This window comes from Zea mays, chromosome 2 (genome assembly GCF_902167145.1).
Source record: "Zea mays cultivar B73 chromosome 2, Zm-B73-REFERENCE-NAM-5.0, whole genome shotgun sequence".
NCBI classification, from domain to species: Eukaryota; Viridiplantae; Streptophyta; class Magnoliopsida; order Poales; family Poaceae; genus Zea; species Zea mays.
Genome location: NC_050097.1, coordinates 219319238 through 219344348, shown reverse-complemented (window position 1 = coordinate 219344348; position 25111 = coordinate 219319238). Strand labels below are relative to the sequence as shown.

The 25111-nt window shown below is 45.8% G+C and overlaps 4 protein-coding genes and 1 non-coding gene across 9 annotated transcripts; 3 read left to right on the top strand and 2 right to left on the bottom strand.

Moving 5' to 3' along the window:
- The first annotated feature begins 254 nt into the window (after window positions 1-254).
- Window positions 255-3900, top strand: LOC100274359 (uncharacterized). Of its 3 annotated transcripts, none has more exons than XM_008669388.3 (3): window positions 255-432; window positions 1106-1518; window positions 3194-3900. In XM_008669388.3, the coding sequence occupies exons 1-3, from the start codon at window positions 426-428 to the stop codon at window positions 3506-3508; spliced, it is 735 nt and encodes a 244-aa protein (XP_008667610.1). In that variant the 5' UTR covers window positions 255-425; the 3' UTR covers window positions 3509-3900.
- Window positions 3901-4204: 304 nt separating this feature from the next.
- LOC100273655 (protein SUR2) lies at window positions 4205-7453 on the bottom strand. Its single transcript, NM_001148069.1, has 2 exons — window positions 6813-7453; window positions 4205-4970 (listed from the first exon to the last, which is right to left on the bottom strand). Exons 1-2 carry the CDS (start codon window positions 7050-7052, stop codon window positions 4434-4436), a joined length of 777 nt encoding a protein of 258 aa, NP_001141541.1. The 5' UTR covers window positions 7053-7453; the 3' UTR covers window positions 4205-4433.
- Window positions 7454-10460: 3007 nt separating this feature from the next.
- TRNAW-CCA (transfer RNA tryptophan (anticodon CCA)) lies at window positions 10461-10532 on the bottom strand. The gene has a single exon. It is a non-coding gene; the product is annotated as a tRNA-Trp (tRNA).
- A 572-nt stretch (window positions 10533-11104) lies between these two features.
- LOC541950 (uncharacterized) lies at window positions 11105-16035 on the top strand. Of its 2 annotated transcripts, XR_002267002.2 has the most exons (10): window positions 11105-11501; window positions 11798-11886; window positions 12075-12134; window positions 12299-12511; window positions 12988-13056; window positions 13652-13813; window positions 13961-14054; window positions 14174-14316; window positions 14391-14459; window positions 15641-16035. XR_002267002.2 is itself a non-coding variant. In NM_001111604.2 (9 exons), exons 1-9 carry the CDS (start codon window positions 11201-11203, stop codon window positions 15842-15844), a joined length of 1335 nt encoding a protein of 444 aa, NP_001105074.1. In that variant the 5' UTR covers window positions 11134-11200; the 3' UTR covers window positions 15845-15995. The 2 variants fall into 2 exon arrangements, 1 of the variants encoding a protein (NP_001105074.1); NM_001111604.2 differs by lacking the exon at window positions 14391-14459 and having other exon boundaries at window positions 11134-11501; window positions 15641-15995.
- Window positions 16036-18478: 2443 nt separating this feature from the next.
- On the top strand, window positions 18479-24533 carry LOC100191746 (putative leucine-rich repeat protein kinase family protein). 2 transcript variants are annotated; one of them, XM_035964475.1, is made up of 4 exons: window positions 18479-18696; window positions 18790-21018; window positions 21869-23539; window positions 23768-24533. In XM_035964475.1, exons 2-4 carry the CDS (start codon window positions 20091-20093, stop codon window positions 24346-24348), a joined length of 3180 nt encoding a protein of 1059 aa, XP_035820368.1. In that variant the 5' UTR covers window positions 18479-18696; window positions 18790-20090; the 3' UTR covers window positions 24349-24533. The 2 variants fall into 2 exon arrangements, with proteins under 2 accessions (XP_035820368.1, NP_001347088.1); NM_001360159.1 differs by lacking the exon at window positions 18479-18696 and having other exon boundaries at window positions 20000-21018; window positions 23768-24529.
- Window positions 24534-25111: the final 578 nt, after the last annotated feature.

The following is a 25111-nucleotide window of genomic DNA, read 5'->3' as shown; positions in this document are numbered from 1 at the left end:
GCTTGCTTCAGTCATCAGCTAACAATTAAGAGGCTTCTCATATTGACGGTACCTTGTTCAAGGAAAAGTAACCAGATCAATGGCTGTTTCCGCCGGGATCAAGATGAACATGAACATGGAATTCAGTAATACAGCGTTACCATATTCAGGCCCAAGTGACGGCCTTTGATTTGGACTGCGTTTTTTTAGCCCATGTAAAATGAAGTGCAGGCCCAACTGTCCAAGTAAACTGCCAAGCGAAGTAAAAGGAATCCGAGGAGGAGCAGCAGGGCCACGTGTATTTGACTTGGCCTGCCTCTCCGCCTCGCTTCGTCTTCACTTCCCGCCCGGCGAAAGAGCACAAGCAGCCGCCACCAATGGCTGCCTGAGACCTTGCGGGCGAGAGCGGCGGAGAAAGCAGTTCCAGCCTTCCAAAGCTGCCGCCGATGCAAGGTGAGCGTCAGCCTCGTATCACCGTCTCAATCCCTATCATCATCATGATCTCTAGTCTGGACTTTTTTATGTGCCTTTTCATTTATTTGTTTTTCTATGCTAATAATAAAGGAACAATTCCGGAGCTAGTTTCAATCAATGCGCTCTCACCGAGGTTTTCTTGTGGGAAGATTCTGTCCATTTTTGGTTGTTTGTGCGTGAGAGATCCAGGTTGCTCTGATTTTTTTCTTGATTCTTTGCTGATTTGTTCCTGGACTCGTTGGAATCCTTTACATTAGATCTTGATCTGCCAGTTTGTGCTGCACTGTTCAAGGGTTTGGACTTCAAGAACTGTTAGTTCGTGTGCTGCAGTTTTTGGATGATCCGGTTTTGCAATCCTTGTATACAAACATTTTTTTTTTCAAAGTTTTACGTTTTTGTACGATTTTTTTTCGAATCCCTCGAGCCCCGCGAAAGGAATTTGGTCTTGCGAACGCAACCGCAGATTCATCGTGCGTCCGCAACCCTCGTAGGCCGCGTGGGCGTTTTCGGGCCGGGGGAGTTTTTTTTCCGATCCAGAGTCGAAGGAGCTCAAATTTCTTTCAAATTTCAACCCCCATCAGCGAATATCTCGCTTTCCTAGTCTCGCCCGACGCCCACTCCTCCAGGTGTTAACCCTCTACGGTGTGCGCAGCTCCGCGTGAGGGCTACGGGCTGGCCACGATGGACTTCGAGTACGTCCCCGCGTCCCCCGGCAGCAGCAGGTGGGCGGGCGAGTCAGCGGCGCGGCGGCGGCAGCGCCGACTCTCTTCGCCGTCATTGAGGACCTACCTCACGCCGGCCTTCGACGCCGTGGCCGGCGGGGAGGGCGGCGTGTCTGGGTACTCTTCATCGTCGTCCTCCGGCGGTCTGGAACTCGGGTTCGACGCCTCGCTCCTCCGCTACCGCCGCTCCTGCTTGGCGGCCTCCGCGGACCTGGATAGCCGTGTCCTCCTCTACTCCCCGCAGTCGTTGCCACCGCCGCCGCCGCAGATGAGGGCGGCGTATATGCCAGCGGATGACGAGGTTTGGGCACCTGGCGTCAGCCACTACGGCTCCAAGCATGAGGTACTTGTGCTGCTCTCCAGATCTAGTTGCATTAACAATTTTGGGTGGGGGGGGGGGGGGGTGATTAGTCACTAACTGAAGGGTAGTAATGATTTGTGATTGACCTTAGTGGTTGGATCATAGGTGGATTACTTTGACTAATGCCATGGTTACATGATTCTTATCCTTCCTGCTTCAAGGAATCTCCTGTTGAACTGAGTCTTTGGAGTTAAGGGTTCCTCAAAGTGGTTTACCGCAAAACATGGATTTCATCAAGCCAACTTATGTAGTTGTGAGCCACATTTTTGCTGGGAGAGTACACATGTTCCAATGCAACATCTCAGACGATTTGCTTTTGCTGTGGTTAGGTTAATTCTAGTTCTAGATATACAGATTGACAATTTATTAAGCTACAATGAGAATTAATTCATTCTCATTTACTAACGACTTTGGATTTTAGGGAATGCGTCACAGTGAACGTTGTTTAATTTTAGTGTGACGTACTCTTGTGAATAATTATGGATTTGCTTTAATTGAGTTTCTGAAAGTACATTGTTTGTCATTCTTTCTAGTGAAAGAGAAGTTCATGGTGTTATTCTCTTCAGAAAAGTAGGATCTGGTTCGGTTATTTGTAGTCCCGTTGTTTCCGTAGGGGAAGCCACATCCCCGAAATGTTGCTATCCACCATTTTACGACACTGGAGATCCCATTACATTTCATACATACATGACTTTTGTGTATTATTGCCATTTAATAGTACTGCACAAACTAGTTAATCCAGTCTGGAGTCAAAGCTCAATTGTAAATTTCTTCTATCATTTCCTTATCAGGCCATTCATGTTAGGTAATGTCCTTTGAGGTGCATTACCGGACAGATAGGTCCGTTACTGACTGCTTTAGTTGGAAACAATCTATGAGGGCATGTTGCTTGCTTGGGCGCTTGCAGACGGTTACCGCCTTAACGGTTTTCTGTGCCCTGGACCCCTGGTGGACAACACCTCAACTAGCTTTTGCTGTGGCATTTCCGCTTAACGGCATGTACAATGCTGCTTGCAGGCGGTTACTGCTTTGCCGGTTTTATGTGCCCTGGTGGACAATGCTGCCTCAACTAGCTTTTGCTGTGGCATTGCTGCTTAAGGGCATGTATAAGTACAACGACGATGCTTGCTTGGGCGCTTGCAGGCAGCTAATGCCTTACTGGTTTCCATCACTGCTTGTTCAAGCACCATGCCTGAGGTCATTTTTCAGCAAAACGACTAACAGTTTGAGGCTTGAAAAAGTTGGAGATTGGCGTGAAAATTTAGATGTTGCCATCGTCAAATTAGGACTCATATGCAGGTGCTTAAATGTTCTGTCTTTAAACGTCTATTTAAACATTCTTGCATTGTACATGCCCTAAGTATGCAAGTTGCAATGCAAAGAGTTATGTGGGCTAGGCATTTTATAAGACCCAGTATCAGCATTTGAACATGCCTTAACGTTCTGTGATTTTTTTTCATTGTTTTAGTGTACCAGTCAGTATTGTCCAATGGTTAGCATGCTTTTTGGAGTCAGTGGCATCACTGCCAATCAAAGCAACCATAGATAATGCACAGTGTAGTTCACTAGCACCATTCTTCTGCCCAATTACCTGAGTGGAATTTATACTAACACATGCATTTACTTGTTTTTTTATATTACAATATATGTTATATAGGCTGGCCGGCTTACTGGCGCACCAGGTTTTCAGGATTCAGAAAACCGCATTGCTTTCGTCTCCCCGTCACGGACAAGTAGCAATCTTCATACTACAGTTCTCGGCGCCTCCACACCCGTCAAGCTCCCTGCTGAACTCCAGTTGCCCGAGGGCAGTGCAGAGCTCCCAACGCCAAAGCCAGAAGCTACGCCTTCAGCTCTCAAGTTATCTGCTGATCCAGAACCAGACGTGGATGCCGATGAAATCACTGAAGCCCTGTACGGTGGCAGTGGTCATCGCAGGCTCCCCATTTTCAGGGAGATCTGTCCAGAATGAGTGTCAGCCTCAGCATTCTCCTCAACGTCGCTGATGGATGCATTTCGGCTTTAGATGTATATTCTGTTTATCTATCTCGTACCCATAGTCTTGGTAGCAGTTACTCTGGAGGGTCATTTCTAGCTTCCTAAAGGAGAATCTCTTCTATTGATGTCTTCATTAAGCGAGAAAGCTATGATATACATGACTTGATTAAGCAGGCAATTGACCCGTTTTGCTTGGCGTTGGTTGGAGGTGCACGTGCACCTTCGAATATATATGAATTTAGCCCCTCTCTTTTTTTTGGCCCTATGTAATTGAGTTGCAGTGTTTTGCATACATTCGATGACCCGTGTAATTAATCATATTGGTAATGGTAAAAACATGCAATCAAGTGGCATATCCAATCAAAATTTAACTATGACTGCTATTTATATTAAACTTCTTTCACCCGGTGAAAACCTAGTACCTATTTTACATTTAGCCTCTTTCATATAAAACCGTTGGATCTAGATTAGATGCTCTGGATTGTTATTGCCCACCGGTGAAATATATTCAAGTGAGGACATATTTCCCCTCCAGCGAACCATATATTTGTTAGAAGAAACAAAGCACTGTACAGATCGTCGAGATTATTTGAATCATCACGCAGCTGTGTTTCAAGAGGGGAAAGTGAAAGGATATATGAATATATCAAAACAAGTGAAACAAAGCACAGTCAGTAGTAGCCAAAGATTGCTCCGAAGGTGTCGATCACGACCAGAGGTTCAATCAATTACACAAATAACTGGGTACATACAGAAGTGTGGATTTTCAAATGCACTATCTGCACAGCAATGTAAATGGCAGCCCTGCACAAAATTTTTAAAAAATGAACCATGACAGCTAAAAAACCATATTCTGTCTGACTCATTCACCGGAGCCTGTACACTTCCATGACTTCAAGCTAGTCTCGCGACGGCCTTGCTTCAAATCCACCTTCTTTCCTGCTCACTAAGTCGTACGGCATGTGGGTTCCTAGCATTCTGTCCCAGATCGAGAAGAATGGCTGGGAGTAGTTGTATTTGGTTCCTTGCAGCTGGTGGTGGATGTCGTGATAGGCGGTGTTGTTCTGAAACAGGTGCTGGAAGATGTTATACGGTAGCCAAAGCCCGCAGTGATCGTCGACCGTCTTGAGGACTGCGAAGCAGAAGAAGAACATGGCGGTCCTCGGCGTCATGCCGGAGACCAAGAAGGAGATGGCGCCTCCTAAGGTGTCCAGAAGCAGGCCCTCCAGTGGGTGGTTGTACAGAGCCCCGATAGCGTAAGGGACAATCAGCCGATGGTGCTGCGAGTGGATGTGCCGATACAGGAACTTGTTTTGGTGCATGTAGCGGTGCACAAAGTACTGCCATGAGTCCATCACTAACATTGCAACTAGAAACTGGAAGATCTGGACGACGATAGGTGGCTGAACAACAGTTATTGAGCTATCAGAAGTCACCTGCAAGTTATCATGTAGAATTGGGTTACAAAGGGTCAAAGGTCAAGTCACCATAACAATTAACAAATGAGAAATTCAAGTATTGAATCTGGAACTCTTTATCCTAACAAGAGAAAAACAATAATATAAACCTAATTGCACCTTTGCCATCCTTGGTTACAAGCAAAATGCATGAGGTGCATTACGAAACTGATGCACAAGGGTAAAAAAGTAGGCTAAGGCTACACAGGCAACAAGCCAACTTCACCAAAAGATTGAAAAAAAGCTGTAATACCACAAAGAAGAACGTACAGAACGCAGTGGCTCTCTAACAATGCCAAGAACCTGTCAAAGCAGCCGATGCTCAAAACTCTATTGATCTATTCTTAAGCTATACTGTGCTTTTGGAATAGTTGGTAGTTTAGCATAGGGGCAGGATGGAGAGTACACATGCATATCAAGTCTGAGCACACATTCTTAGACCCATTTGCTATAAACATAAAAACATTAATGTGCTACCAGCTCCACAGATGAAAGGAGATCCATAATTTTTCAACAGGGTTTATAAAATCAGGACAGGGAAATCCTCTATAACTTACAGACTACTGATCTCTAAACTACAAGTCTATGATATTAAAATTATATGGACTGAAGAGGTATACAACTATACATGGACTGAAGAGATACTTTAGTGATATGAATGTCTGCAGGATGCACGAAAATACAGTGATTTGCTGATTCCTATTGAAGTCACAAGCTGCTGGCCCTTATGTGATGAGTAACATTGACTTCTATTACATGGCCACTAGTATTTTTTTTGGCTTTGTTTGCACTTTGTCGAAATTATGGGCTACCTTTTTACCGGAAAACAGAAAGATTATGGGTTGTTATTAAAGATGCAATCATGCAAGTAAATACCTAATGGTGTTTTGCAATTCAGCAAGCCTACTTCATTTCTCCCCCTAAATTAATTAGGTGGCAATGCGATTTTAGCAAGTTTTGGGTCGACCCAATGACCCCAAAAAAATGTGGGACTTGCACCCCTAGTTGTTATCCCCATCTTCAATTAGTAAACTTGTTTCGAGGAAAAAAAACAAATACCTTGATATCTGTTTGACATTATCATTATGAGATAATACATCCAAGATCCACAACCCTGATACATTGAAAACTGATGATGTTTTAAAACATTTCACATGTATGCCCCTCCTACCAATTTGTTAACGCAGGATGAACTATCCTAACAAATCAGCAGCAGCACTCAGTTCTTTTCTTTTGAAGCCTATACTACTTAGCAGTCATCGCCAAATAGACTCTACATTCTGAAAGTTTCCTAACATTCTTGGCTCGCTGACCATTCACCATTTATATTCAGATAATACTGGCAGCTTGCTGACAACTATATCCACATATACTCACTCTGGCTTAAATGGCAAAAAGGATAGTGAATAATTTTAGCAAAATCCAGCAAATACCTAACTCCAATGCTATCTTTATAACAAACCAGCAGCAGAAGTCGTTCTTTTCTTTTCATCGCCAATTATACTCTACATTCACAAAGCTTCCTAACATTCTTGAATCAGTCAGACAATAATGGTGGCACGCTGACAACTATATCCATATATGTTTCACTCTGACTTAAATGGCAAAAATACCTGATAATAGCAACAAGGACAGTGAACAATTTTAGCAAAATCCAGCAAATACCTAACACCAATGCTATCTTTGTAACGTACTGTAGTTGATATCACTGACTGATTCTTATCCCGGTAATGTTCATCTCAATGGCAGTACCACTAATCGAACCGAAACTCTGGAAATCAACTAAAAACGGCAATTAACCAGGGCTGACTGTCTCCTTACCATGAACAAAATCATCGCGACGATGGCCTGCACGAGCTGCTGCAGGAGTACGCCACGGACGACGGTGGAGAGGCTGACGAGGTTCTTCTCCTCCTCCTCGTCCCGCGTGTGGAGCCTGTACCGCTCAAGCGGCCGGCGGTGAAGGATCAGCTGGTAGCCGCCGGCGTACAGCCAGTAGAGCACGATGGGCGAGAAGGTGCCCATCGTCTCGTCGCTGACGTACCCTTCCCACGGCACCATCTCCACCGGCCTTCTCCTCTCCCTAAACACCACAGGGAGAAGACGATGGCGCACGGCAGCCCGGGCGCCAAGATTGGGTTTTGACGCCGGGCTCCTGCGCTCCTCCCAACCAAACCGCGAACCCTTTTTTGCCGGATTCAGGTGCCTCGCCGCCGCCTCTACGCAGAGATCTAGGGAACGGGAACCGGTCTTGTTTTGTGAAGCCAGATGCCAAGAATGGGGATTGAGTCGGTGCCTCGGTGGGACGAACAGAGATGGCGAAACAGCACAGCGCACAAAAAAAAGGGTTTTCTCTTTTGCTCGGGGATACTACGGCGAAAAGGATCAGCTGACGGCGTGCAGAAAAAATGGAAATCGTTTGCAGAGGAAATGAAACCACAAATGGAACAGAAGACAAGCTGGCGCCTTTAAACGATTTCGTCTCCTCGCTGGTGTCGCCTCGCCCCTATTGATCTGGGAAGAAGGTGCCAGAACAGAACAGAAGAGAAGATTTATTGCATGTGGATCCTTGTCTCCTGGTTAGGGATCTTTTTTTTCCTCTAGAACAAAGTAAGAAACACGAAGCAGACCCCGCCAACGACTACAGTGGAGAATTTACAAATGGCAGTTCATAGAGCCCCCACTCCACAGGACAACCGTGGGTGTCACAAACAGTGACAGGACCAACGTGTCACAAATAGTGATAGTTCCGTGTGAGCCAAATGTTGCATGTCAATCGGGTCATTCAAAATTCTGTCGTTGTGTATCTCTAAATTTGCCTCATCCATTTTGTATTTGCCCCCCATCCGTTCTTTGAAAACATAGTATACAGTACAGGCCCCCAAGCCAGAATTCAGAAGTTTGTTCAAATCCCGTCTTACGTGGCGTCCAATATGGTAACTGCTCGTGTAACTCACGTTCGGAGTACTATATATATATATTGTTGCTGTAGTGGACAATTTGCATACCAGGTAGGAGGACCGTAGGAGCTGGAGTACCCCCACATGTTAGCTACCCTGCCAACCAAACCGAGATCTACATACGCACCCAGTGCCACAAGACAAGCACAACCTGATCATTCATCCAAAAAAATGCTCCAACCATATTAGGCCTTGTTTGATTACAAGAGAATAAATCCCACCATGATTTAATTCGGATGTGAATTGGGTGAATCCATATATCACACCCAATCCTATAGTGAGATTAAATCCATCATTTAATCCATGAATCTCTTAAGACTAGTTATTCTTTTGATTCATGGATTCTAATATAAACTTTGCAATATCTTCATATATTTGTTCCATACCTAATGAGCTATGGATAGAATCCATGCCTTTTATAGTTTAAAAAATTTTCCAAAAAATCCTTGTGTTATAATCCATAATGGGTTTAACCGAATTAAAAATTTTTAGTAGGCTTGAATTATTTTGGGGCGTGGATTGTGGCATGGATTTAATTTCAATCCATGATAATCCAGAGCTGGATTGGTGTAAACGAACAAGACCTTAATGGTTTTGAGAGTGTTTGGTTTATAGAGACTAATTTTTAGTCTTTAAATTGTCAAATAAAAAACTAGAATAAACAAAAGTTTTAGTTTTCATATTTGTAATTTAATGACTAAAATAGAATAAGATGGGGGGGACTAAAAATTAGTTCCTACAAATTAAACACCTCTTTAACCAACCTCTATTACATGCTAAATGTCGATCGATGGATAAAAACCGTCGGAAACGGTATTCATTCGGTAATAAGTTTTTAGTCATTTTTCTTTGATTGCGAATAAATATGATATAGAATCTACAATACAAATTTGTATTCTTGTTTTTAATATTCAGCTTATAAAGACTAATAAAAGGTAAACCTCAGATTTATTATATATTTTTCTCAAATAATAGATATAAACTTTGGTATGGATTCGGAAACAAATTAGGTATTATTTTTTCTAATTTTTTATGTTTTAGGGAGCAAATAATACATGAAACAATTTATGTGATATTATTCGTATTTGTACTAATGTGTTTGATAACATAAGAAAAGATCAATATCAAATTTTATACATATCTATTTTAAAATATTAAATTTGTCCTAATAGTTTGAATTACCACTTTCATCCATCGTTTTGTTGGGTGCTTATTTTTGACAAAACAAATTATTGCTGCATGTTCGCAGTGCATCTATGTGGGTGTTTGGTTCAACTTAAATCCATATTCTAGCTGTTAATTGCTGTTGTAGACCGTCAAACGTTCAGGTTTTTAGTTTGCTTCTTAGATCTTAATCTTATAAACTTCATCTTTTTCTACACGTAATCTCCATAATATTTAAATTCTTCCTATAGCTAGATTCTCATAAAAACTTACCAGAAAAAGTTAAACCAAATAGACCCTATAATCGAGGTCAAATGATTTAACGTTTCTTTTACCACTGCCACGACAGCCACCGGTAAGCAAAGAACAGCTCTACATAAAACTGCAATTAGGATCAAATCCAAGATCGTTAAGATAAGCATGGCCAAGTTGTCCGCACGTCGTTGGTCACCACCAAAGATGGTTATGGGAATCTATAATTAGGCCACCCATGCACTAGAAAACGTACGAACACTAAACAAGGTAGAGCACTTAATACAAGAATCACCGAATCATCGTATCCTCCTCTCAAGATATGGAGAGCATCTCTCCATGTGTTCAACGGTTGGGGCAGGCAGTTGGTACATTGGTGACTCCAGGGCCCAGGCCACATGGCGCTGAGTTAGAGAGAAGAATATCACAGCTACATGACTTGTATAAGGAAATGCCAACTAACATGGTCTTTGGATCAAAGCAATTTTTTTTAAAAAAAAGAGGCACTGAAAATGTGGTTATTTCATCATTAAAAAAGGAGGCAAGTTACATCCGGTTTAATCGGCCGTAGAACAGGAATCTGATGCAGCTAATCACCTGAAGCTACACTTTTACTGTGCACTTAGCCCCGACGCTAATCGAGGAGACCATTAGGTAACATTACACATGAGCATCATCAAATCAAACAATCAAAAGTCGAGTTCAAGCCTTTCTGACGAATCTGGTACTCAAAATCCCCATTGCACCTTGCAGTTTTGCAGTGAAAACAGGTTTTTTTTCCCACCATATGATATCCCTATATTTTCTTAATGATCTGAACAGCGTCCTCATCCTCAAGCTCATCATGCTCCTGCACGAAAGCGAAATGAATCAGTGAAAGGAACCTAACACGGTGTGAGTGTGTGACGATGTAATATCATATCATGCTGGTCTAATGACCCCTGAATTCCCTTCAACTCCTTTTTTTTCCTATTCTTGCTTCCAAACAAGACTGGATAGACCGGGCCGTAGAATGTTTCAATTTTTCTGCCCAAGAAAAGAGAGAGAAAATAACGCAAAAAGGAAAAAAAAGAATCCGGTGTAATCGGGGATTTGAACCCGACGTGAATCGAACACGCAACCTTCTGATCTGGAGTCAGACGCGCTACCATTGCGCCACGGATCCGCACGATGTTTAATTATATTATTGTGTTTCTATATACAATATCGGTAATATAAGGCCATAAAGGCTGCACCACGGCCCAGTTGCGAATGGAAGTGGCGGGACCATAAAGACAGCATATGCCATACTTTCATGTTGACGCTGACGCCTCAGCCTGCAGTGCAAACAAAACGTTTGAGCAAGCTCTTCCTAGTTTGAGTTTGGTTTGTGCTGCACCGCAGACTGCAGTCGAAAGAAAATCCATCTCGCATGTCGAACAAGTTTTTTTTTTTTTGAAAGAGAGACAAGTACATGTACATCTTCGTCAACGACTATTCAGTTTGTTTTGGACTAGGAGCGTAAATAGATCTTTTTTGAACAATAATATGCCCATGACCTGAGGTCCTGAGCTGTGCCCTGTTAACGAAGAAACAAAAAGGCCACTGCTATTTCAGAATCCAGAAAAAAGGAGGAAATGTCATGGCTATAGCTGCGATCAACTGATCAATCAATCAATTAAACCGGTCCGACGTGGCGCAAGTTAGCCCACACACCTAACAGATAGAGATTCTTACGTGAGGGTCCCACAAGTCATCCGGAGTTCCCAACTCGGTAAGGTACGAAAGCCCAACGGGCCCCAAACAGTCCAGAAGGGGCTCTCACACCGGATCCGCTCTGGCTCCAACAACGTGATGGGCTCCATGGAAGCGTCGACCGCGCCGGAGAACGGCTCCTCCGCTGCCGGTGGCGGAGCCGGCGGCACGGCGTGCAACGGGGCGGGCGCCGCGTCTAACGGAGGAGGCATGGAGAGGCGGCTGAGGTCCTCGGCCGCGTCCGCGTCGTGGGCGGCGCACCTTCCCCTGGAGGTGGGCACGCGCGTGATGTGCCGGTGGCGCGACCAGAAGCTCCACCCGGTCAAGGTGATCGAGCGCCGCAAGGGCTCCGCGTGCTCTTCCCCCGCCGACTACGAGTATTACGTCCACTACACCGAGTGTAAGGAACCTCCCTGCCTCGCGTCTCGTCAGGATGCTTGTTGTCTAGGGTTAGGGGAACTTTGGCCTCGCCATCTAACTCGCTGATTGGGTGCATAAATACATTTAGCTGGAAGGTTTTTTTAGTGATGAATTGAGATTTCTGCTTCGTTCATCTGCACATTTCAGCAATGGTTGTTCTCGTGGTAGAGAATTTTAGTCTAGTCACAAACATCTTCCCACAATTTTTGTTTGTGTTAACTGCAGTCTGTTCAGATTATTGTAGACTGATATATCTTAAATGATTTGGACTCACAGTCAATAGAAGACTTGACGAGTGGGTTAAGCTTGATCAGCTTGATCTTGACACTGTCGAGACCGTTGTCGATGAGAAAGTAGAAGATAAGGTAAATGGAGATGCATGCCGTTATGCTGCTATATACCAATGATAGTTCTACCATTTTCTTCACATCTAGCCAGTGGCAGCATCATTAGACTGCCAACGTTTTGGTGAAGCAATGTCCACAACTTTTATTGAAAACACCAGTTTTGCAAGATGAGTGCTTGATATGATTATCTTTTGATATTTATCCAGGCAACAAGCTTAAAGATGACACGGCACCAGAAACGTAAAATTGATGAAACACATGTGGAGGTATGCTGCAGATTGTTATTACTCATCGTTCATTTACTATTTTCACTTAAATGTTATATGAACTTGTCAAGATTTTTTATCTGAATATTAGTTTAGGCATGAGCTCTCTGTGCATTCAGTCCGAAAAATATTTCTTCCTCATTTGGCCCCAATCATTTTGGTAGCAAGGACATGAGGAGCTTGATGCAGCCAGCTTGCGGGAACATGAAGAATTCACAAAGGTGAAAAATATCGCGAAGATCGAACTGGGGAGATATGAGATAGACACATGGTATTTCTCTCCTTTTCCACCAGAGTATAATGACTGCCCGAAGCTGTTTTTCTGTGAATTTTGCCTCAACTTCATGAAGCGCAAAGAACAGCTTCAGAGGCACATGGTGAGCTATACTTGTTTATGCTTTATACCTTACCTATTTGTTAGATACATGCTACTAATATGAGATTAAAAAAACTGGTATTAGTAAGCTCGCTTCTTGTTTATCTAAACTATCTATCATCCATTTCTGTTTAGTTTTAACCTAGGTGCTAGTGCTAGACTGGCCACCCAGAGGCTACGAAGCAGGTACTAGAGTATCAAGACTGCAACTAGAAGTTCTAGATGGTAATGCACTGTATCAGCAAACATCCATATACTGAAGTAAACAAATAACCACAAAAAATTAGTCTTACAACATGCAGTTTGGCATGTCTTGCTATTAATCGATGCTACTCAATATATAACCATACTGTACTTACTTTTAATAGCTGAGCAACTAGCCAACAACACATGACAAGGCCACACACACACAGACACCCTAAAACAGTGGATGGTTTCTTGAAGTGGTTCTTAATATCATTTTATTTGCTTTTACAGAAGAAGTGTGATCTTAAGCACCCCCCAGGTGATGAAATCTATAGAAGTGGAACTCTATCAATGTTCGAGGTAAGTTTTGTGTCCATCTTAGTTTCTTCCATAAGTATTTTCTATTCAGACATCTTAAATCTTGATCCTGTTGGTTTTATTGACTCATGTTGATCGGGTACCAAATTTTTACTTCTGCCACTTTTGAGCAACAACAAAGATTTTGAGAAGATGACTCAAGCTACAGTTATGTGAATAGTTACTTATATTATATACTGTAGCAGTAGTTAACTAGTTATACCTCATGCATTAACTAACAGCAAAGCATTTTGATCCCAAGCAAGTTTGGGTAGGCTAGAATGTCTTAAGAGTTTCTAGCAAAATGTGAAATAAGTCCATGCATTCACTTTGTTAGCAAGTACTGCTGATTCTAGAAAATTATGGTGCCAGAATGTTTTGTTCAGTTGTAGTTGGTCAATTAAAGGATCTTTTTCAAAACCATGTCTGCGATGTTTAGGAACATGATCATAGACACCTATTATTCATGAACATGTAGAAGTTAGGAGCCACACTTGCTGACATTCAGCAGTTTTTTATGAATGATGAAATTCTATTGTCAAGTTACTTGATTTTAGTCTGGAGGATAGTAATTGGAATAATGCATGTACAATGACAGGTTGATGGGAAGAAGAACAAGGTTTATGGACAGAACCTTTGTTATCTGGCTAAGCTATTTCTTGATCACAAGACATTGTACTATGATGTTGATTTGTTCTTGTTTTATGTCCTCTGCGAATGTGATGATCGGGGATGTCATATGGTGGGATATTTCTCTAAGGTAAAGTTCACAATGATATGAATCTATGGTCTATTTTGTTAAGCTGCTTCAGTAGTTTCTGTACAAGATATGTTTCGCGCCAGTGGAGTGGATCATTTAATGCTAGAGAACATCTGCATTCTGTTGAATGTGTTTTTCTCTTTTCAGGAAAAACACTCCGAAGAATCTTATAATTTGGCTTGCATTCTCACTCTCCCCCCATACCAAAGAAAAGGATATGGGAAGTTCCTGATTGCTTTCTGTAAGTATGGCTGTTGATGTTGTATGTTCCATTTTATGATCATTAAAGTTTGAATATCTTGTGGGACAAATAGTACTTTAGGCATTTTATTCACTGAAGAACTGTTTTTGCTGTTGTAGCATATGAACTTTCCAAGAAAGAAGGTAAAGTTGGGACACCGGAGCGCCCTCTCTCTGATCTTGGTCTGCTCAGCTATAGAGGTTATTGGACTAGAGTGCTTCTGGAAATTCTAAAGAAACATAAGGGAAACATATCTATAAAGGTAACACCCTTCCATCCAGATATACCTTTTTCGTTGTACAAATTTCGAAAGCTGATTGAATTATGATGCAGCAGTTCTAGAAAGAAACTTTCTATTGGCTCCTCATATTACCCTACTTAACCCTTGATCTATGACCAAAAAAGGTTAGCCCCTGTGTTTCATAGATTACACTTCAATAAACAGGTGGATTTTCTGTGCTGCAATTGCGTGTTAGTCAAACATTCCCTGAATAAGGACATTTAGTAGTCTTCTAGAACATAATGTATGGTAATGGTCTTTTTGGATGAGAAAGATCACCTCAGGAATGTTTAGGTTTAGTCCAGTTCCAACATCCTCTTTCCAAACATATCTTAAAATACCAGGTTACATGTGGAGTCAGCTTTATATTACTCGGTGCTGTTATCTGGTATAAAAACTGGCTTTTCATCTTAGTTATCCTGCTACTGCATGTCTTGCCTGGGCCCTGAAACTTTTGGGTGCATGTGAAGCGACTAGTTTGGTGGTAGATATCATCATCTGGAATTCTGGATATTTATGGGATCGTAGTTGTCAGCACAGTGTACTGTGTCGCTATTCGGGGAGGTAGTATGTACGGGTGGTAGATTGTTATACCTGGCTTCAGCTCTTCAAGCAGTAGATTTTTTTTTTTACCGAAAAACAGGTGGATGGAGCAGTTAGTCGATGTTATTCTTTTCACTCCTAGGAGAATCATGTTTGTTATCGAAAGCACTATAACATCGCAGAAGAGACAAAACATGTAAATAGTAACATATATCATATCATAGGCAGCTGTAACTTGTAACATCAGATGTGCAAGGATTGTAGCAAACAATATGCTAGACTTCAAACCGAGTAGAAGTGTACTGAATAGCTTTAATTCTATAACTGTGAAGCCCAGTGCAATGTTGACAGGGCCACGTGCACCCAGTGAAATATGCAGAAACTTCCTGCATGGAAGGACATTTGATCCATGTGCTCTGTGGGTCTTCTGTCTGTGCCCTCCTGTCCGTGTTGCTGCTGCCCTTGAAAAAATTTGGACGTAGGAAGTATGCAAAGCAGATCATCTGACGAGAGTACATGGAACAATTGTATTCTGAACGTCATTGCTGTTGCCTTCTTGTCCTTGATCTGTACCAGTGTTTGTTGGTAGAGTGCACATGCTCGTAGTAGAACCTTTTTTTTCATGAAGACATGTACATGATCATAGGGTGCCCCTCTAGCATTCATGAGTGTTTCTGAATCCAAAAGGTAGCATAACACTGTTCTAACAAGCTAGTTCGTACATGCATTTTTTTTTGTAACAAACTCTTGTGCTTGCGCGCAGGAACTAAGCGACATGACGGCAATAAAAGCAGATGACATATTGAGCACGCTACAGAGCCTGGACCTAATCCAGTACCGCAAAGGGCAGCACGTCATCTGCGCTGACCCGAAGGTCCTCGACCGCCACCTCAAGGCGGCGGGGCGGGGCGGCCTGGACGTCGACGTTAGCAAGCTCATATGGACTCCCTACAAGGAGCAAGGCTAAAAGGCGAACTGCTCCGTGTCTCAGATTTAGACTCGCTGACCGATGCGATGCAGTCCCTGTACATAGCATCTCCCCACAGCTCACTTGACTTGACTTGACTCGTGTACCGTGAAACTCTACTTGTAACTTTGAACATCCACATCGTTGTCTCCTCATTTCTCCTTGCATTAACCATGCTACCTTTTTTTTTTTCTTGGATAAGCCAGATCAGAGCGTGGAACCAGCAGCGAAGTGATGCTGGTCTCCATCCCCCATGATTGAAGGGAGACCCAGCTGTGCGTGTGATCTGCAGACTGGGCCGCCCCGAGTGAGTGAGTGGCCCTTGCCAGAGATACAGATCCTGCCCAGCCACTCGCTCGGGAAGGGTGCCTGGCCCCGCGCCATGCCATTGCCAGGTTCGTACATGCGTGCATTGGCGTCGTTGCGTTGCACGTTTGGCGTGGCCGTTGCAGCAGATTGGTCGTACCGGCATGCACCTGTGCGCCCATATGGCATATGGGAGGTGGGCCAGTCGGTAGGGGCGTGGGGCACGGCGGCACGCGTGTAGAGCCCTGTACGTGCTTGCGGCGTGCCCCATGAGCCCGGTGACCCGTGAGAGGCGGTATGAATGGGAGGGGGACAGAAACAAACTGGGGTTGCATTGCAAGGACTGGGTGGAAGACGACAGATGCGGTTGCGGGTTCAGGCGGGCGGGGCATGCCACCGGAGACGGAGACGAGATCCGTCGGCGTGGGAGGGGCCGAACGCTCTGCTCGATCTCATGCAGACCGCGGTGCTGGCGCGTGCGTTCCACCTGGCACTGCGCGATCCACGAACACGAGGGCCCTGTTAAAGATAGAGCGAGGCCATCCTACATTTTCCTACAGTCCTACTCCTGCCGCAGCGTCAACTCGCGGCTCCGTGCTTGCATGTACGCGTGACTCGCTCGTTTGGCTTTGCTGGCTGAGCGCGTCCTATGTGCTTTTGGAGGAATTTTTTTTAGCATGGTGGTGCCTGGTGGAAGAAGCCGTCGTCGTGTTTCCATCCTATGCAATGTTCCTCCTCCCCTTGAGAAAGAGGCTCCAAAGGCAGCCGAGTCTGGGATGGCGGGTGTACACGTACACCCAGGCACAGGCACGCGTGGTTGGGGACTTGGGGCCGTGCATATATTTTACCTAGAGTCCACAGCCGCTTTATTACGCTAATACCGATGCCGGCCGCTTTCCCACGAGGCCCTAATCATGCGCGCACAGCCGCTGTCTCTCCGGTCCGGTGGTTATTCTAGCCTAATCCTGGGGCAGGGCCTCCTTGAGCGGCGAGTCGGACGGCATCTTCCGCTTGCGGTTCACGCCGTATGAGCTTGAGTGTGCCGCTGCATAACCTTCTGTAAAGCACGCCGCGGCGCCGATGCCGCCACGGAATGGAACGCGCCGGGCCGGTGGTGCTCTGGCTGCGAGCGCGTCGCTTCGCTTGCTTCCAGATATTCCTGTCGCCGCGCCAACCCTCTCGCTCTCTTCTCTCCCTACGTGTGTACCTGTCGTCTGTCTGTGTGCCTCTGGAAGACTAGTAGAGTAGTACTAGGACTTGTTTGAAATGCAAATTTCGAGTAGCCAGCCCTGCCGGCAGCAGCCTCGGATGAGTCACCGTGGCGGCGGGGCCACCCTTTATCCTTGATCCTTCAGACATGCCTGGGCTGGCCCACCCACCTTTCGTTGACTGTCAGACCTTGGACCCACCCTGAGACAAAAAAAAGACAGTCCAGTGTCTCTCTTTTTTTCAAATAAAAAATATAAATATATACTATAAGATTTTGAAACAAGTAATCATTACATCTATAAATAGAGAAAGTGTTACAAAGCCTGTTAGAATTAGGCTGCTGAATACGAGTACCAACCCACTGCCTTTGTCTTTGCCTGGGTCATCAAGTTAAACCAAACGGACCGCCTGGGTTTAACTCCAACAGACGGACGCCACTGATGGAGAAAACATCATCTTGCTGGCTGATGCACTGACGAATTACTTTGCCACATGATTCAGACCGAAGCAAAGCCTCCCCCCATTCCTCTGCCCCTGACCATCGATGGCAGCTTTGCTGGTTAGGCACCGTTTGTTTTTGGCTGCTTAGTCTCGTTGAGTCTCTAAATTGTCAAATGGTGGTACTAAACTGTTTTAGTATCTAGTCCCTAAAAAAGTGATTAAAAGAGACTAAACAATATAAATTTCACTATTTATTCCCTACTTTATTTAAGTTGCACTAATAGTAGGAGAATACTAAGGGATATTTTGGTCCTCTTGTACTTTATTTAATGAGTTTTGAATATTTTTAGTTACTAGAACCAAACAGCATAGGGACTAAACTTTAGTCTACTAACTAAACTTTAGTCCCTGAATTAAAGTAACCAAACTGGCTCTTAATCCCTGCCCTTTCGCATCTGCCACAATGATCACCCTTGTCTAGCTCTTTGGTGGGCTCGAATCCCGGCAAAGGAGGGGGGAAACGCGCTGCTACGGCATTTAGAAACTTCCTCACCACTTCGCGCCGCGGAGATAATGACGAACAAACTGGACGTGTACTCCGCGTGACGTGGGAATGATATTTCTTTTTCTTTTAACGATTGGTCATATGGTGCATTATTACGATAATGGACTCCATAAAACACACACACACATGGCTCTCCTGTGCTAAACAGAACCCAATCTCGTCGGTCGGTCCTCGCACTCGCAGCAGCACCAGTAGACACCGTCCCATGCGTCCAGCTCGTCAGGTCTCTCTCGCTTGCCATGCCATTGCCATGGCTGCCGCGTCCACGAAATCAAGGGAGGAATATTTGACTTGTGCACCTCCAACTGCCAATCAATCAATCATATCGGAAGTACACACCCTCCCCTCCCCCCCGTCAATCCTGATAAAGCTCCACGTTCTTTCTCCGCGTCCCTGCTAATGATTTTTTTCCTCCCCATCCCAGGGCTGCCCACCACCGCGGCGGCGGCGCTAGCTCGTGTCCCCGTCACCGTCACCACAGCTCCCGGGCTGGCTTCCATGTGTGGAGGGGGAAGAAGACAGAAGAGGCGCGCGCGACTCGCGGTCATTTTCACCGCATACTTTTTTTCCCCCATTTATGGATCTGGATACCATCCGTCAAGCACCCACTTTTAACTCCCATTCTTGTTGATCGAGGAGACCATTCCTGTGTGCAAAATCTCAAGTTTCCTGGACAGTATTGCACAGTAGAGAAATCTCCCCTCATCTACTTCTACCTACCTGGTAGTATTGCACAGTAGAGAAATCTCCAGAACCCCTCCCCGCCCAAATGTCTCTCTCACCCTCCGGAACGACAAGCCAGTGGGCCGCTGAAATAAACGTGTCTAGTGATTCCTTCTTTTTCTATTTTATTTAAACGTTTCTTCTTTTTTTTCGAGAATCTAAAAACCGAGACGTTTATCGAGAATTTGAACAAATACCCCCTCCTCCCCGCTCTGTTTTTTTTTATTATTATCACGCCAACACGTCCTCGTCAACAAATATGTGAGTTTGATCCTCCACGGTGGCCCAGTTCGGTTCTGAATTTCTTGACGTGGGCAGCTGGCCTGTTGAAAGGGGCGACGAAAAGGAATGCAAGCTCACCCGAGCTGGACCGGAAAAGGGGAGGGGGGGTCAAAGAATGAAACAGCCTCCCTAGGGGCATGTGGACGGTGCTCTAGTCTTGCTATCCTACCGGTACCCAGTGTGCCTGCACAGATTCTTTTGTGTTTTTTTTTCTTTTGCCCTCCCCCTTTTGGTTGAGATGGATGACAGAGGATAAAGAACACAGGACCAGACAAAAGGCCACAAAGCAAGGACTTCACTAGAACCTACAACAAAAACCAAAACAAGAAAACAAATCGCTAGGGAAGAAAACGCATTACACAAACAATCTCACAGCTAATCAAGCACTCCATAATACTAAAAAAAATACCCTGCTATGCTAAGCACACCCGACCCTACTCGAGTCCTCAGCAGCACTGCCACCACTTCACACAACCACCTGTGACTTTCCAGTCTGTACCCTCTTCTCTCTCAATCCCCTCCCGTTTCCAAAAATTTGGCCCCCTCTCTCTCTATCTCTCTCTCTCGCACATCTCACATTCTCACCACCACCACCTCCTCCTCTCTCTCCCATCTCCAATGGCGGCCGCCACCCACACCTCCCCTTCCGGCTGCTCCGCCTCCGGCAAGCCCTAGCCCTAGGCAGGCTGCTCCACTCCCCCACGCACACACCACACTTCTATGGCCGCGCTACTCGCGTTCCTCCTCCTCCTGCTGCTGCTGCTCTCCGGGGGCGCCGCCGGCGACGACGTGGCGGCGCTGCTCGAGTTCAAGAAGGGCATCGCGGGGCGAGACCGGGACAGGGTGCTGGGGTCCTGGTCGCGGCCCGCGACGACCGAGGCCGGCAGCGGCGGCGGGTGCCCCGCGTCGTGGCGCGGCGTGGCGTGCGACGGCGGCGCGGTGGTCGGCGTGGCGCTCGACGGCCTCGGCCTGGGGGGCGAGCTCAAGCTCGCGACCCTCGCCGGCATGCGCGCGCTCCAGAACCTCTCCCTCGCCGGGAACGCCTTCTCCGGCCGCCTGCCGCCCGGCATCGGCTCCCTCTCCTCGCTGCGCCACCTCGACCTCTCCCGGAACCGCTTCTACGGGCCCGTCCCGGCCCGCCTCGCCAACCTCTCGGGCCTCGTCCACCTCGACCTCTCCCGCAACAACTTCACCTCCGCCTTCCCCACCGACGGGATCCAGCAGCTGCAGAACCTGCGCCGCGTCGACGTCCGCGGCAACAGCTTCTGGGGCAACGCCACCGACCTGCTCGCCAAGCTCCGCAACGCCGAGCACGTCGACCTCAGCGACAACCTCTTCACGGGGACCATCGATTTGGACCTCCGCAGCCTCTCCAGCATCGGGAACACGGTCAGGTATCTCAACCTCAGCCACAACAACCTGGACGGGGGCTTCTTCCGGAACGAGACGGTGGGCGCGTTCAAGAACTTGGCGGTCCTTGATTTGAGCAACAACGGGCTTGCTGGCACAGTGCCGAGGCTCGATGCGTGGTTCTCGCTCGAGTTTTTCAGCGTTGCCGGGAATGGGCTATTCGGGATGATGCCTGAGACACTCCTCCAGAATTCCATGCGGCTTGTCGAGGTTGATCTCAGCAGGAACGGCTTCTCAGGTAATCTTGTCGATTTTGTGATCTATCAGAGTAGGAATCCCACTACATACAAGTTCAATGGTGGTGATCTATTTAATATTTCTTATGTGTTTTTTTATATTCCCTTGGCAATGCGAGTGGCCAGTGCTTCCGCTGCCGAAGCGCTTTAGTTGCAAGCTGCGGATCATATTTTGGGCGTTGGTAAACATGCATGTCTCTCATGGCGATGAATTCATTATGATGACATTTCAAAATGATTACGGCATCTTGAATCTGGGAGACTCCATTTGTTCCCAACTTCGCAAGATTTGATGAGCGACGTGCTCTTGCATGAATATAGCATTGCATTTTGTGGTTTGGATAGTGTGCCGTTTTCTTTGGACGGATATCATCAGCAACCTTCTAGCTGCATGCATGCTGGCTTACAGTTAGTTTTGGACTATTTCTCCCCTTGTTTGAGCTGTGCTTATCTCTTTCGCATCATTTGTGATATTAGCAACAATTTGTTATGTATCTAACCAAACTATTAAGCATAAACCAGCAATTCATATTTACCCCCCCCCCCCTATTAAACCAACCATTATGTTGATTCTTAGTCTGTACGAATTAATCTAGGCTTTTTCCTGGATCTGTGTTCGCTAACCTCACTTTTTTCACATAGGATTTCTGCAGTCAAGAAATTGACATGCTATTTCAATGCTATGGCATGGGATCGACTATTGTGAATGCATATCTCGATGTTTGAACATTTAATGTTTTAGTAATATGACAACTTGCCATGTATGCTACCTTATCTACTGTCCTTCACAGATACTCTTGTCATTGACATTTGTCTTAAATTATACATGACACGTGCACCCTAATTTTTCAGGGTCATTGCCGATTGTGAATTCTACGACTTTGAAGGTGTTGAATCTCTCTTCAAATGTCTTATCAGGATCATTACCAGCCACCATGGGCAAATGTACCTCAGTTGATCTTAGTGGGAACCTGTTTTCAGGGGAATTAGCTATATTACGTTCCTGGGATGGGATTGTTGAGGTCATTGACTTGAGCTCAAACAAATTGGTGGGAAGCTACCCAAATGATGCCTCCCAGTTTCAGAACTTAGTGTCACTGAAATTACGAAACAATTCATTGTCAGGGTCTCTCCCTTCGGTGTTGGGTACCTATCAGAAGTTATCTGTCCTTGATCTGAGTCAGAACACCCTCGAGGGATCTGTGTTGCCTACTTTCTTCATGTCACCAACTTTGACTGTGTTAAATCTTTCTGGAAATAAATTTTCTGGAACTATTCCATTTGAGAGCACCCATTCAACGGAATCAATACTTCTTTCATCTCAACCAGGTCTCAGGATTGTTGATCTGTCCAGCAATTCTTTGACTGGGCCATTGCCACCAGATATCTCGAACCTGCAAAAACTTGAGTTCCTCATTCTTATGATGAATGAATTATCTGGGGAGATTCCCAGTGAGATAAGCAAGCTTCAAGCACTGGAGTATATTGACTTATCACACAACCACCTGACAGGCAGAATTCCGGATATGCCTCAAAATGGCCTGAAGGTGTTCAATGTATCTTACAACAATCTACAAGGAACTGTTCCCAAAAGTATCGAAAAGTTTCCTTTATCTTGCTTCCGACCTGGAAATGACATGTTAGTTTTCCCAGATGGCCTCCCTGCTGGAAATGATGATTACACCGGAGTTTCTCAGGGCCAAACATCTCATGTACATAAGGCTGGTGTTCGAGTTGCTCTTATTATTGGTTGCATTGGAGCTGTTTTGCTAGTTATCTTCATAGCCCTAGCATTCTATGTGGTCAGGTCTCAAGAGCTTTGCGGAAGAAATGGATTTAGAAGTCAGATCACTATCAGGGATCTGAAGGGGAGAATAAGCCCTCCAAATCTGTTCAAGCCCCCGAAAGATAATGTGATACCAAGTAAAACAAGTTTCTCAAATGATCATCTCTTAAGAGCCGCAGCTAGATCGATGTCTGCCCAGAAAGAGTTATTGGCTGAAGCCTCTGTTGAATATGGCTACACTGATCCAAAGGAAGTTGCCGAGTCCACAAGTTTAGGTGTGACCGAGACTTCTTCTGCAATCCAGGCTCAGGAGTCTTCTCCACGGTCTGCATTGCCAACATCGCCACATTTTGCTGATTCTAGATTCCTTGAGGAACCTGTTGCTTTTGAAGTATACTCTCCAGACCGGCTGGCTGGAGAATTGATCTTCATGGACAGCACTTTGGTTTTCACAGCTGAGGATCTGTCACGTGCACCGGCGGAAGTTCTTGGAAGGAGCAGCCATGGAACAACGTATAAAGCTGTTCTACAAAGCGGGCATGTCCTAACAGTGAAATGGCTGCGTGTCGGTCTTGTGAAGCATAAAAAGGAGTTCACAAAGGAGATAAAGAGGATTGGCACTATCAGGAATCCAAATATAATTTCATGGAGAGCCTTCTATTGGGGCCCTAAGGAGCAAGAGAGATTAATTATTTCTGACTATGTCAATGGTGATAGCTTGGCACTTTACCTTTATGGTAAGCATCTCTGGGATCATGGTCATCTTCATTTTAATCACCTTATTCTTTAGGCTTGTTACATTTATCACTTAGTCTGGTCCTGGAGACAAAAAATGTTTTCTGCTGTTACTACCATACTGTGCATGAATCTAAATTAGTTGCATCTAATTCTTTAGAGGATTTTATCACCAGTCTTAGTTTTTACTTCCAAGTCACTGATCATAAAATCTTTGCTGACTGATGCAGAGTCGACTCCAAGAAGATACTCCCGCCTATCGGTTCCTCAGCGTCTCAGAATCGCCATCGACCTAGCCCGCTGCCTCCAGTTCCTACACCAGGAGAAGGGCTTGCCGCACGGCAACTTGAAGCCAACTAACATATTCTTGGCTGGTCCTGACCTCTCTCCAAAGCTGGTGGACTACGGCCTGCACAGGTTCATGACTCCAAGCGGCACCGCCGAGCAGATACTGAATCTAGGAGCGCTAGGGTACCGAGCCCCGGAGCTGGCGAACGCGGCCAAGCCCGCGCCCACGTTCAAGGCGGACGTGTATGCGTTCGGGGTGATCGTCATGGAGATGCTGACACGGAGGAGCGCTGGGGACATCATCTCGGGCCAGTCCGGCGCGGTCGACCTGACCGACTGGGTCCAGATGTGCAGCAGGGAAGGGCGGGGCACTGACTGCTTCGACCGAGACATCGCCGGCCTGGAAGAGTCCCCGAGGGTCATGGACGAGCTGCTGGCGGTCTCGCTTAGGTGCGTCCTCCCTGTAAATGAGAGGCCTAGCATGAAGACGGTCTGCGATGACCTGTGCTCCATAACAGCGTGAGTGAGTTTCCCCCTCCCCCAATGTACATGTAACCGATCAATTTTCCGCCCGTTGGTCCTGATTTTTTCTCTATCCCGTGGGGGTTCCAGAGCCTTGTAGACAGGGCTTGTTTGATTTGTAACTGCTAGTGTAAAGAGGATTCGATCCACCCATTGATTGATTGATATCAGCCATTGCCGTCTTTCTTCGTGAGTTGGGGGCACCAGTGTCTTATCTGTTCACTGGTCGAGCTCTTCACGCTGGACATTTCCCCAGTGAGTTATGCAGCTGATCTGGTGCTCGTGTGAAATTACTGGCCTCACATGCGGTTCTGAAGCCCCGGTGCAGCACGTGTTTGGGGAGCAGCTGCAGCATGTGTTGGGTATCCAGTGCCCCCAGTAGCAACCATCCTGGCACAAAGGATTTTTCGGACGAGACACAGGGTTCGCGGTCCATGCTGCCGTGCCGCCCTCAATTTTCGCTGTGGAAATAGGAGATTGGCAGGGGGCACCACACCATTCATCTTCGTCTTACCGCCAGGAGGACCAGCGAATCGAGACGGGACCAGGTGGGCCTGCCGTGTTGTCATCATGGTCAGTCCCTCCTTTGGTTGCTCTATGGTCCTCGACTGCAACGGTTACTGTACGGAGAAAGAAAAAAACTATCGGATGGGCACTCCTGTCAGCAGCAGGTCATCAATTCGCAAATGCACTTGTCCTTGTGCATGATCACTGCTGATTCTGAGCGTCTTTGAATCTGCCGGACCAGTGTGATGCAGCCTTTT

What these genes read in the sequence shown, in the direction of transcription:
- LOC100274359 (XM_008669387.3), top strand. Translation starts at nt 2,345, where the DNA reads ATGTCCTTTGAGGTGCATTACCGGACAGATAGGTCCGTTACTGACTGC. An exon ending in AAATTAGGACTCATATGCAG is followed by an intron (nt 2,836 to 3,193) that starts GTGCTTAAATGT and finishes TATGTTATATAG; the next exon opens with GCTGGCCGGCTTACTGGCGC.
- LOC100273655 (NM_001148069.1), bottom strand. Translation starts at nt 7,052, where the DNA reads ATGGTGCCGTGGGAAGGGTACGTCAGCGACGAGACGATGGGCACCTTC. An exon ending in TCGCGATGATTTTGTTCATG is followed by an intron (nt 4,971 to 6,812) that starts GTAAGGAGACAG and finishes GATAACTTGCAG; the next exon opens with GTGACTTCTGATAGCTCAAT.
- LOC541950 (NM_001111604.2), top strand. Translation starts at nt 11,201, where the DNA reads ATGGGCTCCATGGAAGCGTCGACCGCGCCGGAGAACGGCTCCTCCGCT. An exon ending in TTACGTCCACTACACCGAGT is followed by an intron (nt 11,502 to 11,797) that starts GTAAGGAACCTC and finishes TTGGACTCACAG; the next exon opens with TCAATAGAAGACTTGACGAG. An exon ending in TGGTGGGATATTTCTCTAAG is followed by an intron (nt 13,814 to 13,960) that starts GTAAAGTTCACA and finishes TTCTCTTTTCAG; the next exon opens with GAAAAACACTCCGAAGAATC.
- LOC100191746 (XM_035964475.1), top strand. Translation starts at nt 20,091, where the DNA reads ATGGCCGCGCTACTCGCGTTCCTCCTCCTCCTGCTGCTGCTGCTCTCC. An exon ending in CAGCAGGAACGGCTTCTCAG is followed by an intron (nt 21,019 to 21,868) that starts GTAATCTTGTCG and finishes CTAATTTTTCAG; the next exon opens with GGTCATTGCCGATTGTGAAT. An exon ending in CTTGGCACTTTACCTTTATG is followed by an intron (nt 23,540 to 23,767) that starts GTAAGCATCTCT and finishes TGACTGATGCAG; the next exon opens with AGTCGACTCCAAGAAGATAC.